The following is a 20,727-nucleotide window of genomic DNA, read 5'->3' on the forward strand; positions in this document are numbered from 1 at the left end:
GTTATTAAATTAGCAAAAAATAAAAATAAATAAAGGAATAAATACTTTAGAAAGTATTTTTTTTAAAGCCAGTCATACTACAACCAGAGAACATGACAGAAACATTTCTGAACCAGAAACATTTCCAACATATACTATATAAAAAAAAAAAAATGAATATATAATACAAGAAGTAGAACATTAGAACATACAGTGAAAAGAAGAACAAGAAGAAGAAAGAAATTTAAAGTCATCGTCAAGCGGTGGCAGGTGTTTCTGGCTGATGTCACTTTCCACAGTCACATGACCTGCAGTGAGTCACGTGATCAGGGCTCCATTCTCGCCATTTTGAGTCCAGAGTGAAGCACTTTTTATACCACAGAAATAAAAAGGCAGCGCATCACGAGCTCCGAGGCCAAAGATCAGACAAAACTGCCGCATCAGTAAGTAGCGTCCGGATGCTTGTGAAAGTCGCGTGACTCTGAGCTGTTTATTAAACCGCACAGTTGTTTTTTTTACAGCTCATGTTGAACTGTAAAGCGTGCATGTGTCTGCTGGGCTGCTGTTGTCAGAAACGTCCTGCCCCTTTCTCACGTTTCGTCTCCACGGTTATCACGGACACCATGTTCTCAAAGCCGCGCACCCTTCTAAACTTCAACCCAGCTATCTCAGACCGATTATCCGAGATTGGTTTGCACGTGTTGTGTATTTTTTGTGTCATTAGGTCTGTGCCTGTAAACATCCGTCAACTCCTCATATCTTCATATAACGTTATACTGTCGCACAGAGACCGAGTGTTTATTTTTAACCCCTTCACCATTCGTGTTTTTTTTTCCTCGTCGATTTTGGCTTTTGACTACCACTTGTTGCTTTTTTAATAAACTCCTAATACGGTGACACATAGGACAACATGATCTTAAAGAGAGCGTTCACTAAAGGCGATACATCTGTCATCTCACCCTTGTTTTGTAAACCTGTATACTTTTCTTCTTTTATTAGTTCACACTCATACAACCATAAAGAGAGAAAAAGAAAAAAAAAATGGAGTTTTGAAGTACAGTGATGTCAGAAAGGTCTATCTTATGTTGTACCCAACGGTTTTTTTATTTCACAGGGTCCACAACCCTAACCGGTTTCATTTGGAAAAGGAAAAAGCAGCACACAGAGCTTTCCTTGCTATCAGTTACAGTAGACGAATTGCATGCTTTTACATGTGTTCATTCCCCACGTGTTTTTGTTTTGATTCAGTGTAGTAACTTCCTTTTTAACTATAGGTCCAAAATGCAGAAGTGCTGTGAACAAAAGAAAAAAGTGAAAAGTCTACTCTTGAGTCAGACCTGTTAAAAGGGATTCACCTTAAGGGATGTTACAGCCATCCATTCATCACTCAAAAAAAAAAAATGCAAATATGCATATGTTTCATATTAAATAGAATTATGAGCTGGTGGTAATGTTTTGAATGTCATTTGTCATTAAATGTGTCTATTAAAAAAGAGAAAATAATACTAATTAACAATAGTCATGACACTAGTACTACTACAATTATGAAATATTCGAAACTCTGTGCTGTCGAATATTTAAAAAGTTGCCTGCATTTGCTCATACTGATTTGCTAAATTGTTTATAGGACACACCATGCAGTGAAAATATATCTTTGTACGATTTAATTACTTATTATGGCTAATAAACATTATTGTTTGCTTAGAGCAAAACGTAGTCGCATATGAGTGATGTATCAGGAATGTAGATGGTTGCCTGATCAACTTGTCCGTGTTCATTTTTTGATAATGACTGTCTGATCCTGCTTATTACAGGTCTACTTAACAAAAGAAAAATTTATACATGGATATGAATTTGAGGTTAAATAGTTTTATTAGTAATAATCAGGTTTCTCAGATTAGCAGTTAGTTATACAGTGTTGCCCTGGACAACTTTGAGAGATGAATTTTAACAAATATTTGAGTCCTAATAATGGTAATGCATGCATTTCAGATACATTAATACTGTTATCAATGCAAACATGTAAAAAAGCTAAACACTAGCTTGTAAATATCTAAACCATGTTATACACCATCGAATAAGATTATTTGAAACCAGCTCTCACAGAACAGTCTACTTTTATTTCAGAAACCACTTAATCTGTCATGAAAAAAGAAACCAGACTGGTTTTCTAGACTGTAACTAGTGCATGATATTTATAGGTTTGTGAAGTAATGGCTATTCTTGTAAATATGTAGCGAGGGCCTCTGCCAGTTGACACACACAGTTAAAAATGATGCCCTTCCCCAGTCCTGCATTTCTCAGCTTTTTTTGCGAGCTGGAAGTTCCTGTTTAGTCAGTGGTGTTGTTTCATTGACGTTTGTGCATGTTTTATTAATGTTGCAGGAATGGAGGACAGCAGTGGAGTCGCTGTCCTTGTGCCTCACTCTAGAGGCCAGCAGGATACCGTCTTCATTCCCGACAGACGTCTTCATGGTGCCGAGGACCAGGAACGGCAGCAGCAAAAGCAGGCTGCAGACTCTCTCATTCAGGTCATTGAGAAGCTCAGCAAGATTGTGGAAAAGCGGCCCAGACGGTGTACAGTCTCTGGGAAAAAGAGACCCTTGGTGACCTGTGCTTCTGTACCTGTTCCAGACAGCAGGGACAGCACAGAAGTGGTCACCCCTTGTAAGAGATCCAGAGAACTAAGGGATGACCGCTCAACGGTCACATGCTACCAGTGCAGTATGTGCAGATTTATCTCCCCTAGATTGGAGCTGTTGAAAGAGCATCTGCTACTTCATGATGAGCAGCACAGTGACCTCATCCTCATGTGCTCCGAGTGCCAGTTCACTTCAAACCATCAAGAGGAGCTGGTGGCACATATAAGACTCCACCTGGAGGAGGGCGAGCATGCCAGACACATCCTAGATGAGCAAGCATCAGCAAGGAGCGTTCACCAAAGGATGGCAGTTTTGAAGGCAAGCGATTCAGAATCAGAGAAGACGTCCACTCCCAAGAAGTGGTACAGCTTTGAGCATGGCAGGTACCGTTGTCTCATCTGCAACTACGAATGCAGACAACAACGCAATCTGAAGACCCATGCATGGAAACACGCTGGCCTGGTTGATTGCTCGTACCCCATATTTGAGGACGAGACGGACTCTCCTGGTACCCTACAAAGCTCCAGTCCTCCTTTGGTTCCAGCAGGTAAAGAGGATACCATAGTGGTCCTCGCAGCTTTCGGAGGAAAACCTCAGACCATTCATGGCTCCTCCAGCCTCCAGCTAGAGCTGTGTGCTTCACCAGAACTGAGGTGTCATGGGGAGGAGGAAGCTTTGAAAACAGTGGAGACCAAACTCCCAATGATCAGTCAAGCGTTTTCTCTTAAAGTCCCAGAGGAGCCTTTGGTGGAGGTCCAGATGACACCAGAAGCCCAAATGGAGCTGGAGTTGGAGACCGAGAACCAACAGGCAAGCTCTGACAGCCTCCTGTCCTCTGCGCAGAAGATAATTAACTGCAGTGGCAACAGTTCCGGCCACGTCAACGTCATCGTGGAACGCCTTCCCTGTGCCGAGGAACCGGTGTCCAGCAAACCTTTGCTCCTCAGCCCAGAAGTAGGAGGAGACAAGACCCTCCTTGCTTCTGAGGAGTCAGAGAGCCAACACATATACTATAAACAAAAGGAGGAGGTTGTGATCACCTGGAATGGAGTAGATCAACAACAAGAGGAAGAGTCAGTGTCTTCAGGTTCTCCCTCAGATGAAAACGTGCCACCGGTTCGGAGGAGGACTTACTCGGAGTCTCTTCGGCTGCATTCTTTGGCAGCCGAGGCATTGGTGGCCATGCCCATGAGGACCCCAGAGCTTAGCAAAACAACTGCAAAAGCTATCCATGACCCGAGTACTCAAAGCCCTGACACGGGCCAGGGAATTATAGAGATTGCTGACACTGCCAACCCTAAGGTGTCCTCGGGAGAGCTCACGGTTGCTATTGGGGATCCAGGTGCTCTTCTCAATCTTGGCCTCCAGAGTTCAAGAGACTCTCGAGATGTGCTGGTCGAGGGACCCTCCAAAGCTGGAATCAGCATGTCTCTTTTGACTGTCATCGAGCGACTGCAAGAGCGTTCTGACCAAAACACTTCAGACGAGGACATTCTGAAAGAGTTGCAGGACAATGCCCAAAGCCAACATGGAGGTGGAGTTTCTGGGGGTGCTGCTGTGCCTGGCAACATTTCCACTACAGACGGTCTGGTGGATTATATTGCTGGGAGCGAAAGGCCCTACCGCTGTCGACTCTGTCTGTACAGCAGCGGAAACAAAGGTTACATAAAGCAGCACCTACGTGTTCATAGACAAAGAGAACCCTATCAATGCCCAATCTGTGAGCACACAGCCTGTGACAGTAAGGACCTGGAGAGTCACATGATCCACCACTTCAAGCCTCGCATGTACAACTGCAAACAGTGCACTGAACGGTTCCACTACAAGGTATTTAGAAAATTAAGAAAGTGATTTATTCCAATGTGCCTCTATTGGGACAAAAAAGTATTAAGCTAGTTATATCTGTCATTAAAACATTTCACTCAATTCAGACCAAAAAATTGAGATTCTGTCATCATTTACTCTCAAGTTGTTTCTTCTGCACAACATAGGTGTAAGGTTTTTTTTTGTAAAACATTTTTAACAACTCAATTCCAAAACTGGAATGGATTTTTCAAAATAATTTAATTTTGTGTTGCACAGAAGAAAGTTAGTCCTACAGGTTTGAAACGACTGAATTTTCATTTTTGTTTATATATATATATATATATATATATATATATATATATATATATATATATATATATATATATATATCAGATCACTGCATAGTGACTTTGTTCTCTTTTTTTTTTAAATCCTTTTTTAAATAAAAGCTTTTTAATGACATAGGACTGATTTTTTTTTAATGCTTGAAATACTCTCTTCTTTAGCAGAGGAACTCTTTGAGAAACTCAATTTCTCGAGCATTCCACTTGGTCAAATACCCATTTACTGTGTTTATTTGTTTTTATATTGAATTGCTATCTTAAAATGGACTACATAAGCTCTTTGATTTGAACTTTATTGAGTTATCTTTGCATTTTCTGGAAGGCAATACATATTTAATCAGATCCCAACTGTTCTGAGTGGGGAGTACATATTAATTTTACTCCATGTAGATTGGCGTACTAGAGTTTCTAATATTGGAGTGTACTGCTCTCCCTTCCTTCTACTTTATTAATAATCTTTTTCCTTACGAAGCACTGATGATGGTTTTATTAATTCCCTATTCAGAGTCAGCTGAGAAACCATGAGAGAGATGGGCATGGGATAGATGACATCAGCAGCACACTGACCCACGTCACTGAAAGAACAGCAATCATTGAAGAGCCAGTCAAGATAACAGATGATGGTGAGAACTGACTGAACACATCTGCAGTGCTAGACAATGAAACAAAAGCAGTTTTCCAAAACGTTCCACTTATAGTCGTGATGGAACAGAATTTGAGTGTAACAGAAATAAATATACGGCGGGGATTTGGTTCTATCCACTGGTTGTTGATTTGGTTTTGAGATGGGGCGTTTCATACTAAAATGAATCCACGCTTGTGGTCGATTGCAGAGGGGCAGGTTTTAAGCGATGAATTCTGGCTTATATGACTAGAGTTAAGTCTTTTTTTACTTTTTTATAACGTTTTAAAGTCCCCAATGCAGTCCAAAAACGTAAAACCAAACTCCTCTTTGATCATCGCAATTACACATTTTAATGTTTCTTTCCTATGAAAATAGATTCTTCATGTCCTTAAAAGGAACATACTCCCTTGCCTCTTTTAGTGTACACAAATCTAACTAGGCCTTGCCTCCACTTAATCACACCAGTTCAAACCTGCTCCACTTTCAATGCAGTTAACTGAAGAAGTTAACACACAGTGGCAAGTGGCAATATCGCGCGGATTGTCCTCCCTTAATAATCAATAAAAAAATCTATTACTCATCTTGGTTCATGATGATCTCATGTCATCTCCGGTTGCATTGCAATCAATGATGCTCTACACTGCACAATTAATCTCTTACATCAGATCTACACTTTGCTTCTAATGATGAAAGGATTTGTGAGCATGCAGAACCCAGTGAGTGGATTCTGTTTAACTTAAACCCTTCTGATTGGCCATTGCATTCAAGAAACGTGTGTGTGTAATTTGCTACACTGGAATGCTGCAAAAAGACATTGTAGATAGAAATAATGATAATAATATGAAAAGCCCTGCCCAGCAAGTTAACTGGATTAGTTACATGTTTGTGACAGTGGGAAACAGTAGGAAAAACATCTTTGGTACACCCCAGTTTTAAGAAGAAAATGCTTAGCAATGGTATTGACTGATAAAATGAGCACATGGTTTGTCTTTAATAAAAATAATAAAAAAAGAAACATACATGTATGAATTTAAAAAGCAATAACGTGGATTTACAATATAAATTCAGTACATTTTAATTTCATGCTGCCTTAATAATAACATAAATAATTGTCCCATTTCATAAACATATTGCTGGTGATTATTTAACAACTTGGAGACATTATTTTTTTCTGATATGTATATTTCTCTTTTTTGCTCAGATTCAGTTGGTGAACAGAGCGTTTTCAAATGTGATGTGTGCGACTACACCAGCTCCACGTATGTTGGGGTGCGCAACCATCGGCGAATCCACAGCTCTGATAAACCATACAGGTTTGGGGATTTTTTTATTTATTTATTTATTTTTAAATCACTTGATATTTAATTTTTGTTGTAAAAAATACATTACAAGGAGAACAATTCTGGAAATGAATGCATTACCAGTGTTCACCACAAGGGTGCAGTGGTGCTAAGGATAAAGACTGTGCTGCCTGCACTCATTTTGTAAAGCCCTGCTTATATGCTATAAAAGAACAAGATCTTGTTCTTTTCAGTGCAAACGCACAAACACTCACCCAATCACACGTAAGCTCACATGAAGACCTCAAGGTCCCATTATGGTCATTATTGCTTCAGTTCTGCTCACCCATAATCATTTCAAACAGAGCTTCTGAGAGAGAGGGTGCTTTTAACACAGCTGCAGGATCCATTCAAGGCCTGCAATGTATTGCGTTTGCCGCAAGCAGCGCTTTGAGTTCAACCTCTCTACAAACAGCCTTTCATTGTTCTTCAAATGCAGCTCTCCAAACATTCAAACACACAGCCGCACACACAAAACACAAATTACCGCACAAATAAACATCGCCTGACCCCTCAGGTCTCTTTTCAAACCACGGCCTTGTGCCGCTCTAATTGTTTATCTGCCGCACGACTCCTCTAGGTGCTGCAGCTGTGATTTTGCCACAACTAATATGAATAGCCTGAAGAGCCACATGAAGAGGCATCCACAGGAACACCAAGCCATGCAGCTGCTGGAGCAGTACAGGTGAGAAACAGACATGGAGCTGGTGCACAGAACTTGACTCCAAGTGGAGATGGGTGGTAATATTCGTTCTGTGCTACAGGTGCTCTCTGTGTGGTTACGTGTGCAGCCACCCACCATCTCTCAAATCCCACATGTGGAAACACGCAGGAGATCAGAATTACAACTATGAGCAAGTCAACAAAGCCATCAATGAGGCCATTTCCCAGAGCAGCCGGTAAGATGGCCCTTTACAACATAGATTTTTGTTTTGATTAGACTTTCTTTTCTCTGTAGGGAGTTGATACAGCTAAAACTAAAGATGCACCAAAATTTTGGCCACCAATAATTATCGGCTGAAAATTGCATTTTTCAGTTTCTGACCGAAATAAGAAAATGGTGAAAGTATATGGAATGCTGCTGTTCAGTATAATGTTTTCACCCTCCTTTTAGACATTCGCCGTCACACTCTGATCAATATTGCAATCTATGAATGTGCATTCCGTTTGAGTTTCCTGTGCAAGCACTTACCAGAAAAGGAAAGCCCGCTCAAATAAAGCACTGACAGGTTATTTCTATGTAGTATACTTGTTCCTATTTGCAACAGCGCTACTGTGCTGGTGTAGTGCAGCTGTACTGGGCAGCGCTGGTAACATGATCACTGATCTGCTCCCTGCTCACATGCTGAGATAATAACAGCTTTGTAGGAATATACATCATTTGGATAAATAGGCAAAGACATCTGTAAAATGTTAAATCATATAACTACATAATATATATATTGATATTTAATATGAAAGTGTGGTTATTTCATTGCCTCTTTTTTCAGTATTATAATGATTTAGTTAATTAAAAGTTAAATTAAAAAGTCTTGCAAAAAAAGGTTATTTAGTTAATTATTCACTGCAGAAAAGTAGTGTATAATTATGTATAATTTATGGACTACAGTTCAAAGATTTGGGGTTGGAAATGTATTTTAAATGTTATTTAAAGATATCTGTTATGCTCACCAAGGCTGCATTAATTTGATCAACAATACAGTGAAAGCATTAATATTGTGATATATTATTAGTTTCAAATGATGGTTTTCTAGTTTATATATTTAAATGTAATTGATTCATTTAATAGCAGAGCTGAATTTTCTGCAGCTATAACTTCAGTCTTCAGCCTTGCATGATTCTTCGGGAATCATTCTAATATGCTGATTTGGTGCTCAAGAAAGGTTTCATATTATCAATGTTGAAAACTTTTATTTATTTGATGAATAGAAAGAAGTTCAAAAGAAAACGTTTGTAATATCCTAACTGCCACTTTTGATTTAGTGCATCCATAGAGTATTAATAAAAATAAATAAATTGACCCTAACTTATGACCAGTAGTGTAATATATAATAAACCCAGCATGGTAATAAAATATTTGCCTACATCTGAAAACAACAACATGGTCGTTTTGAAAGTTAATGTCCAAACTCAAGTAAATTTGTTCTGTTTTCTGTATTTTTCTTCTGGTTTTAAGATCTCCTGCTGCACCTCTAAAGTCAGCACATGAGACTGTCTTGAACAGAAGAGACAAACCAGAGGGTAATAACCCCGTGAGGTCTCAGGCCGGTGGAGCTGTGCCCTGGCAGAGCGGCTCGGAGCAGATACGGCCAGGTATGGAATACTGTGTGCTGCTCTTTTGCTGCTGTATCTGTGGCTTCGAGTCCAGCAGTAAAGAGCAGCTGATGGAGCACATGAAGCAGCATGAAGGAGATCTGATCAGCATCATACTGAGCAAGGAGCAGCAGGGAAACCAGCCCACAGAGACCAGCAGCAGCCAGTGAAGCACACCTTTTCATACACACTGTTCTTCTGTCATTTCTGCTTGAACAGGCAACATGCACAATCTGTCAATCTATCTTTGTATTGACATTAGTTTCTGTTACCGTTATTGACCATATGTGAATCAAATAGTTAACCAATGCAAATGTAGTACTTCAGTAGTTCAGCAGAGGAAAGGGTTTTTAGATTTCAAAGCCATCGTATACCTCATCTGTTGATGATCTACAATATAAAGTCCACACATGAAAATGAGGCAGCTTCTCCAGTTCACTGTAATATTATTTATATCTATATTTCTTATGTGCATTTACTTTTAAGGCAGCACTTGCCATGTCAAATTTCAAGTGTAGAGAGACAGATTTATTTTTTGCTCTCTAATGTGTGTCAGTGTTTGCTTTGATATTTATCAAACTAACTTATTTTATATGCATGTTCCCCTCCGTTATGTTCATACAAAATGAGAAAATGTTTCAAGTTACGGTCTAATTATGGTGCTATTGGTGAAATAGAAAACATAATTTTTTTCCAAAAATTGTATAGAACTGTTATATTTGAGTTGAACTGTGTTCTCATTGAAACAGTGCAAGTTTAAAATTGGACACATTTAAAAATTAATAATTGAAAACATGCAGTAGAAAAAAAAAAGCGATAAAAGGATAGATGTATAGATTATTTACTATTATTTTTATTATTAAACATACATATTGATGTATCAAGCTTTTAAAAAAAGTTCAAATGCCAACACTTGAAGACCGTTTCTTCACTTTATATTTTCATATTCGGCTTTCTTTTCTGTTATGAATGTTATTGCAGGATGTTTTTGTTTTAATCTGCTGTAATGATAGAAAAGCTATAATTACAACTGGGTATGGGTTCAAATTGAAATGTATCCGTAAAAAGAAGCAGTAGTTTATAGGGTTGTCACAATACCAGCTATAGTATCCTTATACTATGTACATACACACCACTGTACCTCTATTGCTGTGTGGATCCAAAGGATGTTTATTATAGTTTATTTATGAACTATTATTATAGTTTAATATCCTTCTGAATGTTTTTGAGTGCAGTTCTCGCTGAAAGCCCTAGGGAGTCAAAGTCAAAATTTAATCTTGTACATTTATATCTTTAATAATGCATTTGAGCATTATAAACAAACCCTATGACTACAATATAAGTCTTCAATATTTAGTTTATTTTCCCTTTCTTTATAAGACCGTGTCAAATTACAAAGTAATTCTTCTTAAATTCCCATATTGTGTTGCACTGTCTGTGTGAACAGCTCCTGAAGCACTGGACTTAAACACATGCCATTGCTGAATATGAGCCATGCTTGCCGTTTCACAGCGGAGTTGAGCTTAAAGGGATACTCCAGCCCAAAATGAAAATTGTCATTAATCACTTAGCCCCATGTCGTTCCAAACACAATTTAAGATATTTTGGAGGAAAATCAGGAGGCTTGCAACTGTCCCATTGACTGCCAAGTAAATTACACTATCAAGGCCCAGAAAAATATGATAGACAACGTCAGAATAGTCCATCTGCCATCAGTGGTTCGACCTTAATCTTATGAAGCGACGACAGTAATTTTTTTTATGCAAATAAAAGAAAAATAACAATTTTATTTAACAATTTGTCTTTTCTGTGCTTCTCCGCTGCTCCTTTGTCAGACGCGCAACAAGGATGCACTGTATTCTTTCAAATCAATGCAGAAATGCACGTAGAAAACAGCGCAACCTTGTGGCACGTTCGACACAGAAGCGTGTATGCAGCCTGTGCTACAGTGATGAGGAGAGGCACAGAGTAGACAAATTGTTAAATAAAGTCGTTATTTTTGTTTTATTTGCATACAAAAAGTATTCTTGTCGTTTCATAACTTTACGGTTGCAATTTTCATTTTAGGGTGGAGTATTTCTTTAAGTTGGTCCTGTTACTACCTACTGGAATGCAGTACAGGCATTGTGATACTACAGCAGCGCCTGTATATTGAGAAAGTCTAGTAATTGAGATTTTGTTTAATCACTACCTCAGATTTACTACTTTTTGTCCCCTGCTCTTTTGACCTTGGCTTTAAGGGCCCTCAATCTGACTTGAAATGCAGCATATTTTCCAAGGGATGATTTGAATGAAGTAAATGTTTGTATGTCAACAGTCTAAAATGCAAAAATTAGCGAGATTAAAAGGGCATCCATAATTCATTCAGGCTCCACACTGCCCAGTGTATCAGAGAAATGAACTCTTAGGAATTAAATCATAGGAATTTACATAGACGATTATTATATTCTGAACCTAATTCTGTACTAATTTACAATCCAAACTGCAGATGACCCGGAAATGCATTGTCTACATATAAACCATTTCTCTGGATGCATCATAATGAAAATGGATAAGAAACTCTGAAACATTTACCAGTATTGAAATAGTTTTCTCACTTTATTTCATTGTTTTAAGTGCACAGACATCTGTTGAGTGTTTGTTTCAGAGGATGTGTCGTCTTGTTTATGTGCATAATTCACACTTGCTTCTTTCCAAGTAATGGCTTCAAAGAGAGATTGAGCTTCCTAGAAGGTTCATTTTTGTTTCAGCTACTGCATTTCATTTTGTCTATCACTCTGCTGCTGTAGTCCAAATTGATCAAGAACCCTGTACACATTGTATTCCAGCAATCTTCTAGCCGTGGCTTCTCACTTTACGTTCTAGAACAATCGCAATACATTTGAAATGTATTTTTTCTAAAGATACACAATAAGTTTCAAGTAATCAGCAGGGCCTAGTATTACAATTCTGTTGTCTTTCACAGTGAGTCATAAGATTTTGGTAATCATCACAAGGACAGCATCTCCACCACAAGCGTGCCTTCCATTTCAACAGCCTCATTTCTGAATAAGCTTCAGTCGAATTCAGAAGAATAACATAAATCTTAAGCCAGTTATTCTCAATGCATCAAGTGCTTTGGCATCTTAGATTTTGTATGATGTGCCCTCAAAAACTGTGTAATGTATTCGGACACATGGTACTGTAATACAGTTTTGTATGGGACGTGCTGTATATATATACTGTAGAAACTGACATTTTTAGAGGAATTCTATTTTTTAAAACTTGTATAAACACTACGGAAAGAAAACGAATCAAAAGAAAAGCAAATTAATCAAAAATGACCTTTGACTTGCCAAAGTGCATCAAAAAGGGTCTTTCCTGTGTGTAAGGGAACGGTTGGCATTGAAAACTCCAGAAGCACAATGTGTTTCATGCTGCGATGCCAAAGGAGAGAAAAAAAACTTCGAAAGGCCTCTCAGTGCTATTTTCCTTTTCAAGTACAGAGGTCCAAAAGGCCCTCTTTTTAATATTAGTGTTCCGTTCTTATTTATTTGTTCTTTTGAATCTGTAATGATAATGTAATGATTTTTTTGCCAGTGTATTTTTGGTAATAAAGTATGAACAAGTCATCTTAATGTCTCATTTGTCTTTCATAGCTGTACACAACAAACTTGAACCATTTATATAACAAACTTTAACCAGACCGATAAGAATGATAAATATTAATAATGATAAATAAATATTGTCCTTTTTACACTTGCATCAAAGAATTCAAGAGAAAAAGTATCACAGGTTCAAAAATGTATTTTCTTTGTTCTGCATCTCAAAGTTTATCAAATGAGATGTTTGTAATATTTCTAAAAGTACTTTTGCTGAAATCATTAGTGTGAATGAAGATAAGGCGGCTGCCCGCTTGGATTTAGTCTCCGTTGTCCTATTCTGGCTCTGGGGCAAGAGTAACATGTGGAGTGCTCTTTATCATTTAGCAGTTCTGTAAAAAACATTAATTTCTCTCTTTCATACCTAAGAAAGGTAAAAATGGGTGGGTGGATGAATTAGTTTAACAGGCAATAACTAATGTGCTTTTCTGTGTAACTTGACATACCTGGCTGAAGATGAAATTAACTAAATTACTTTCCTTCCCTCTTAAGCTTAACATTTTACCCATGGCTACTCCTGTCAGGCTCCTGTGACATTTGCCAAGCCAACATTACCTGAAGCAGCTTTATGAGAATGCATATACTGAAAGGAAAGCAGATCAAGCACAAATGACCTTTGAGTAGCCACGTTTTTCTTTTTTTTTTGTTGACGAAGGTTCTCGACCATTTAAAGCTATATTACTGAGCAGGTACAGTCCGTGAAATGGTTGTCATAACATCCACTCTACTACACCAGGAAGATAAATATACACCAGGCCATAATGGGGCTCAAATGCATAGATCGCATATAACCAGATTCCTAACTGAGCTAGTATGACCATCAAAATGAAATGAGTTTAAGTCTTTAGAAATGAGCTAATTGAAATTTCAAGCAAATTAAAACCAGCGGTGTGTATAAGAGAAGCCTGACTTATACGGGTTTAAGTTGCTTTACTGTAACCGAAGGCTGCTGGAGCAGCGATAAGCCGTGGATGGATTCCGCTCCTCTTTGGGAAATACAATCCTGTACCTTTTTATAATCCCTTCAAGTTACACGAATCCCCGACAGCTTCTGTAAAGCCCACTGATGTCGTCATTTACAAGATCAGTTTTTCAAAGGCCCCCATGAAATAAAGATTTAGGAGATGACATGCAAGGTGGGGAGACACAAAAGCGAAGGGGGGAATACTTGAAGCATGCACTCTTGCTGCTGCTTCTGTGCCAATTCCAAACCTCTAGTTTTTTTTTTTTTTTTTTCATTTCTACCACAGAAAAGTCCAGTTTCGTGCTCAAGCAAGTGGAATCAGTAATAAAATACATGTTGAACTTTCTCTCATGAGCTTGAGAATTTCTTGCTGGTCCTCTAAAAAATAATTGGAACGCGTGAAGTCTCTTACTTCTCGAACTGGACTTCTCTGGGATAACAGTAGAGAAATAAAGCAAGAGGAAGCTAATTAAAGGGAATGACTGCAAGCCACTTTGTCCTACATGTGCTTATCAAGGACTAAAACCAGACAAACAAGTCCCTTTCAAAAAGAAAAGTGGCAGCCATTAAACATTTACGCTTTTCTTCCCCCATAATCCTCCTTTAAGACAAGCTGCCTGCCAATTTATTTATTAAATCTCTTTGATAAACTTCAGCCCTTTCAGCAGCCACATCTTTTATTTCTTTCAACCAGAGCCATTCGGATGCCCAGACGTTTCCTGCCCATTGTGATGTCTAACTTATAGAGAAAATTCATTAAGGTCTGTACAGAGCTTGTAGATCCTGTTATATGAAGGTACTCGTTGCATATAAAAAAAAAATAAATAAAAAAAGAGTAGAGAGTTTCTAAGAAGTGCATTTGTGCACAAATGTTTAAATGATGGAGACTTGCGTGAAGGACATGATGAATAATGAAGCAGTTCTTCTCTTTTCAATTGCCACTGTACCGAGAGCTGTGGGGATCTGCTGTTTGATGTAATATCCATGTCATACTGTACATGTGACTGGGGCCTGGGCTACTGAGACATTCAATAAACAACACACACACACAGAGTTATGTTAAACAAAATATATATTTGTGCATTGTCATGAAAGAAAATGGGGTTGTGCTTTAGGCATATTTAGGCATATTCAGTAATTTAAAGTAAAGTGTAATTTAGAGAACCGAGAGCTTTCTGTCTTCACTGAAGAATAGCATTGGATAAAAATACATTATATTCAGGAAAAATTCAAATCTTAGCTCATTCAAGTCATATTTACTGTATATTATTGGGGGCTTATTGATTGGTTTCAATGCTGTTCTTAATGCATTCGCATGATCCATGTGATTCGTTCATGTAAAACAAAAACAAGGTCAGTTTTTATGTTCATTTTAATAAGCTAATTTAACCTCTAAAACAAATATTAAATATACAACAAAAGCAGTTTAGTGTTATTATGTAATGATTAAAATGAACAAAGTTTAAATTATTTGTCATTTTTCGAGTTCTTTATATAATTTTCCTGTGGAAAGATGAAATCTGTATAATCTGACCCATGTTTCACAGGGTCCATCTGATCGCCATCACTCTGTATTCACAAAAGAGACGCAGACTTACCATTGTGAGGAGACGGTCAAACTCGGTGGTGTCTCTGTGTGAGCATTCCACACAAAAGGATGATAGGCTTTCCAGCATAAAGATGTTTAGAGATTGTGTATGGTGTCAGTGGAAGGTGCCCGGAGTGTACACAGCACTGCAAGATAAAGATCTAAAGAAATCCCGCTGACTATATTTGGCAGGAACCTCAAGCAGAACATATATTGGTTTCTGTGTGTGCTCTTATCTGTTTTTGCACATCATATAAGCCATCATGTGAAATGCACTACCACTACTGTGAAGATTTTTTATTAAGTAAGAGCTCTTGAAGCCTAGCATGGACCCTGTGCATTGTGGGCTCCAAATTCAACCAAGTGCTCAAATAAAACAGCCTTTGTGGTCTCACATTTAAGTACAGTATATGTAAGAGTTATAGAAGATGTTTAAAGTGTAAGCTCTCTAAGGCTTTTTTACACTGCACTGACCTTAGGTTACTGTCTCCACCTAAGGCCACTTGATTCTGGATAAAGTAATTCACTTGCATGTTTTTAAAGAGTAACCCTGAGTTATGAGACTCTGTTCCACGGCAAGGTTAGAACATTTACACAAAATTGCAGTGGCAAAGTAATTTGTTTATAAACACACAATCAATTCATGGCCTTTATACTGCTTCACTTTGTCTCTTTCACAGAGCATTTGAGAGAGAGAGAGAGTGTGTGTGTGTGTGGAGGTGGTGGGGGGATAAACTCAAACTGAATGAGTTATAGTGAGTTTCTAGTTCAGTGTCTTTTGCTTCAGGATGATAAAGTACATAAATCATATATATATATATATATAGAGAGAGAGAGAGAGAGAGAGAGAGAGAGAGAGAGAGAGAGAAAGGAAGAAGAAGAAGAAGAAGAAGAAGGAATATGTGAGTTTTATATGTGAGTAATTGAGGGCAGGATTTTAATTTTAGGGCGAACTAACCCTTCCAGTTATATGTGTGTTTAACAATTGGTTTCATCTCCTTTGTCTTTAAAACCCAACCACAGGGATATTTTTTACAGTAACAGAGGTTGTCAAAATCATAGTCCGAGAATTTTCCTCTGGTTCTCTAACTCTTCTAAACCAAGTCTGGAGAAGAGATTTAACAGTCACTCACCTCTTAGGACACTGATGCAGGTGGACTTTAGAGATCTTCTGAATCTCAGCTTTGATCTGGTCCAGCTTCTCTGTTTTCAACTGAGTGTGAGTCTTGGATCTGTGTCTGTCTCACTGATGTTGTACTGCTGAGTTTTGGACAGTGTCGTTTCTCCCTTTGGTTCTCACTGGGACTCACATCTGAGGAAACATGACCTGTTTGCCATAAATAACAGAGAGTCACATATGGTGGTTTGATTCTAATTACATAATAAATGAAGAGGTATAAATGTGCATGATTGTTCATTTGGTGAACACAGGGCTGAGTATGGACCAGGCCATTGGGTCAGTGCACCAGGGCCTCAGACTGTCCAGGGCCTCAAAAGACTCAGCCAAAGGACTGCATTACAAATTGCATGCCTAACACTGGGATCTTTTGAGATATTCTTCCCACATAACTTGGGACAGGAATGTATGGCAAACATTATGTGGGGTCATGTTCACCTCACTTAATTCAATCCCTCCACATTTTGAGGAAGAATAACTACATTTAAGAAGATAATGATGCTTAATAATAGGCATAGGCTATTTGCACTCAGTGAAAATAGCAGTGTTTTCTTTTAACTAGGTGTAAATAGTATTTAGTTGTTATTTTCACCTAAATAGTGCTAGTGCGCTTAGTGGAAAAAGTGACAAATACTATTTGCAGCTAAGTGTATTGTAGAACATTGTATGTGCAAATATGTCAAATCTTATATTTATTAAAATCCCTTATTTGGATCTTACTTGTCCCTAAAGCCCATCCCTTCATAGTTTTGAGTGTGGCAACAACATGAACTACACACTTTACAGTATGTGTGCCAGCTTGTGAGATTAAAACAATTTCAATAATAGTTATATTACAGTACTTGTGATTGTGATTTTCTCAATTTATTAAAAGAAATGACAATCTGAGCTGATATGCCGTAGAAACGGGAGAAGAACGGGGTTAGGAAAAAGGCTGATTGGAACTCATGTCAGTCGCAATAAAAGCTAAATCCATTATCTTTAATCTCCATACCACTGTTCCAGTTACCAGGGGGGATTCTTTTGAAGTGGCGTTAGTCGCAATCAGATATTGGAGGGAAGAGTTAGTTTAAATAACCTTTGCCAACAAAATTGTCTATTTGCACTTAGTGTAAATAGCCACTCAGAGATAATAATATTCGTTTGCATAAAAACAAAGCCCTTGAGCTCAAGCAGAAGCTTCTCCCAGGCAGAAGACAATAATCCCACTGGATAGTGTTTGAGTTTCACTGACCACATTTCAACAAATTCCACTGGCCAAACAGACAACGTGAATAGTATTCATGGGCACAACAGCCTGTTAAGCCAATAGCTCAGCATATCTTGAGCTGTTGACAGTGGCATAGAGAGGCATGCATAAAAAGCTGTTGCTGAATATTATAAGGTTTGATTTTCAAATCGTTACTAGAGTAAAGTAACCACTCGGCAAGGTTGTTCCATCCTCATTTGGTTGGAGTAGATTCTGAAAGATCTAATTAAGGCAAATGAAAAGGCAGGCGAGAAGAGTTATCAGTCCCATTTACAGTGATAAAAGATGTGGCATTAAGCAGACAAACTGCTGAGTCTGATTTGTTTCTAAATAGAAGATACTCTATACTGTAACCGATGACCCTCTGAAAGCAGGACCAAATCTCAAAGGCTGCACCGAGAGTTTGTTTAGCTAAATATAATAGTGAAATGAAAGCACACAATTTCATGAAGCCATTTCTAAACTGTGTATGACGAGTTTGGCCAATTGCCTTTTAAATCGTCTCTCGGTGTTGCTATGCTGTTGCTTTCACTGGACGCTGATGAAGAGGAAGACATGCTTTCAAAGGAGACATTTAATTAAAGTCTGTATGCCAAAGTAATATGTTTTCTTTCACCACAGACATGAGTTTTCAGTCTTACTGATGTTGAAGGCTGTGGCAGCCATAGCAACAGTAGTCAAGGTGTAGTCAAACAGTGTTTGCTGCTGGCAGAGCTAAAGTGCTTAGAGTCTTCATATCTGAGGCATACCCTCACAAATGGGAAGCAAACCATGGTTTCCATTGTTGTTGTGCATGGTTGCAGTGCATTATTCTCACAGTTCTAGTCTCAAACAAATTCATATGGTAATATATATATATATATATATATATATATATATATATATATATATATATATATATATATATATATATATATATATATATATATATAAACTTTAGTTGAATACATATATAGATTTTAAGGAAAATTACATCAGTACTGGAAAGGTTACTTTGGAAATATAAAAAGTTAAAGATAACAATACCCTATTTATAATGTAATAAGTAGTGAAACTATTTAAATTACTTTACTAATGTAACTAATTTCATTTGGTTACTTTTTGATTACTTTTCTAAATTAATGTTTTTGTTGTTAGGCAGGGTTAATCTTCAAAGTACAACACTGATTACTGTCAGACATTTAAAATCCTTCAACACCTGAATTAACACTAAAAATGTAATTTTAAAACACAGCCAGCAAAAACTGTTTTGCCTAGCTATGACAGGAAACACTGACATAACAACACCTTGAAATTTATTTATATATATATATATATATATATATATATATATATATATATATATATATAAACATGTAAACCCACATAAAGCAGTTATCAAATAAGCTCCTATTATAAACTCCTGATACAATAGTGTTTTATATTTTGAAGCAGTCAATGAAATGTGTGGAAAAATCTGTATGTTAAAATCTGTAAGTTTGTGTGTGTGTGTGTGTGAAAATATTGAGATGAAACTCACCTTTGTAATTGTTAACACTTTCATAAGCAATTGTAATTTAATTACACATTTTCCCCCAGTAACTGTAAAGGAGTGTGCTTTCTTTACCTGTCACTGTACTGTGAAATAGTCTATTAGGCTACAAATATTGACAAATTCAATACTCACTACATTAAATTAATAAAGGATGTTTTAGGGTCAGCTGATTATCAGCTTAATCTGTTCAAATGTTTGATTAAATAACAATTTTGCACGTCACACAATCAGTGTATGGTTTATCTTCCACTGCTAATTGGACATAACTAATATAGGACCGACTTCAACTAGAAATAAATTAAAATTTATCAAAACATGCGTGAAATAGGCTAGGCTGATGTGTCCATTTACTGCGACAGAAAATATAGACTAAGCATGACTTTAAATTGTTTTCATCACCATGAGCAAATAATTCAGTGCTGTTCTTTAGCACAGTAACCATATAAATGATCTAGAGCTGTTGGCCGTTATGGGTGTCGTGACCATGCGTCCCGGGGCAGGTGTTCAACAGGTAGCCCACTGAGACGCAGAGGAGTGGGTCTCTCAGGAGGGAGAGGCGCTGGATGTGATGGATGCTTCTTCTCTTTCTGCTGCTGTCAGTCAGCAGAACAACAACGGCTCTGATTTAGCGAACTTCTGACGAGTTTAATGTCCTGTCTTATTTATTCCTGTTCATTGTATAGAGAAGAGGTTTGTTTTGATGCACCGCTCCGCTCGCTGGCTGCACGCGAGTGTCCGTGAGGAAGGAGGAGCTACCGGACATCCGATAAGGAACTACGAGCTTCACTGAACAGGGTGAGAGACGCGAATGTGTTAGTGCCTATTAATGTGCATTATTTTACAGTGAGTGAAAGGGACGAGGCAGGCAGCTGTCTGTCTGTCCTGTTCCCTAACCGGAGACCGAGATCAGCGACTGATGCGATCTGAGATCTGCTGACACTGTTGCTGAGCCGTGCGCAGGAAACGCCGCTACGAAACACAGGCCTGCCAATGAATGAATGAACGAATGAAATAAGCGCTTTGCGATGCTTTATTGTTTTGTTTCGCGTCTTTGCTATCAAAACAAAGAGTGTGTTATTTTGTTTGTCGCGGACGCTCTCCGGACTTGCCCGTAGTTCGCGAAAGTGTCATGAAACAACGTGAATGGAGACATTTTGACAACGTTAGCTCTAGTGTTTCCGGTATAACGGGGACACATGGCTGTATCCCATTGAAGTGTTTGACAACAGCGCAAAAGAGGCGGGATTTAATGATTTTTCAGTAATAGTAACCACATCCCTTTTCTGTCACTAATGAACAATTACGAGTGTTTTAGCTAGTGCTTTACATCTTCTATAAATCTTCAATTCGTCAATATTTATCATTTTATTTACATATATTTAATTTAGGGATTTTTTTTCTCTACATAAACTCATCCTTCATAAGGTAAAGAGCATTCTATAGAAAAAAAACTTTAATATTGAAGTAAGGCCATGTCGAAGACTGAAATAAGTGTGAAATTAATGGTTGGAAATCAAACGTTGAT

The 20,727-nt window shown here is 37.9% G+C and overlaps 2 protein-coding genes across 2 annotated transcripts in view; both read left to right on the forward strand.

Moving 5' to 3' along the window:
* The first annotated feature begins 240 nt into the window (after positions 1-240).
* On the forward strand, positions 241-10,070 carry LOC113106219 (zinc finger protein 507-like). Its single transcript, XM_026267909.1, has 7 exons — positions 241-422; positions 2,365-4,448; positions 5,277-5,394; positions 6,598-6,709; positions 7,317-7,421; positions 7,501-7,635; positions 8,913-10,070. The coding sequence occupies exons 2-7, from the start codon at positions 2,367-2,369 to the stop codon at positions 9,217-9,219; spliced, it is 2,859 nt and encodes a 952-aa protein (XP_026123694.1). The 5' UTR covers positions 241-422; positions 2,365-2,366; the 3' UTR covers positions 9,220-10,070.
* A 9,769-nt stretch (positions 10,071-19,839) lies between these two features.
* Positions 19,840-20,727, forward strand: part of dpy19l3 (dpy-19 like C-mannosyltransferase 3) — a 54,257-nt gene continuing 53,369 nt past the window's right edge. The window contains exon 1 of the mRNA XM_026267911.1: positions 19,840-19,997. The gene's annotated coding sequence lies outside the window, so the exon portion shown is untranslated. The remainder of the gene's footprint in view (positions 19,998-20,727) is intronic.

The sequence above is a fragment of the Carassius auratus genome, chromosome 7 (genome assembly GCF_003368295.1).
Source record: "Carassius auratus strain Wakin chromosome 7, ASM336829v1, whole genome shotgun sequence".
Taxonomy (NCBI): Eukaryota; Metazoa; Chordata; class Actinopteri; order Cypriniformes; family Cyprinidae; genus Carassius; species Carassius auratus.

Bases quoted from the DNA above. Each gene is read 5' to 3' on its own strand.
- LOC113106219 (XM_026267909.1), top strand. From the start codon at position 2,367: ATGGAGGACAGCAGTGGAGTCGCTGTCCTTGTGCCTCACTCTAGAGGC. The intron at 5,395-6,597 runs GTGAGAACTGAC...TTTTTTGCTCAG, and splicing joins AGTCAAGATAACAGATGATG to ATTCAGTTGGTGAACAGAGC. The intron at 6,710-7,316 runs GTTTGGGGATTT...CGACTCCTCTAG, and splicing joins AGCTCTGATAAACCATACAG to GTGCTGCAGCTGTGATTTTG.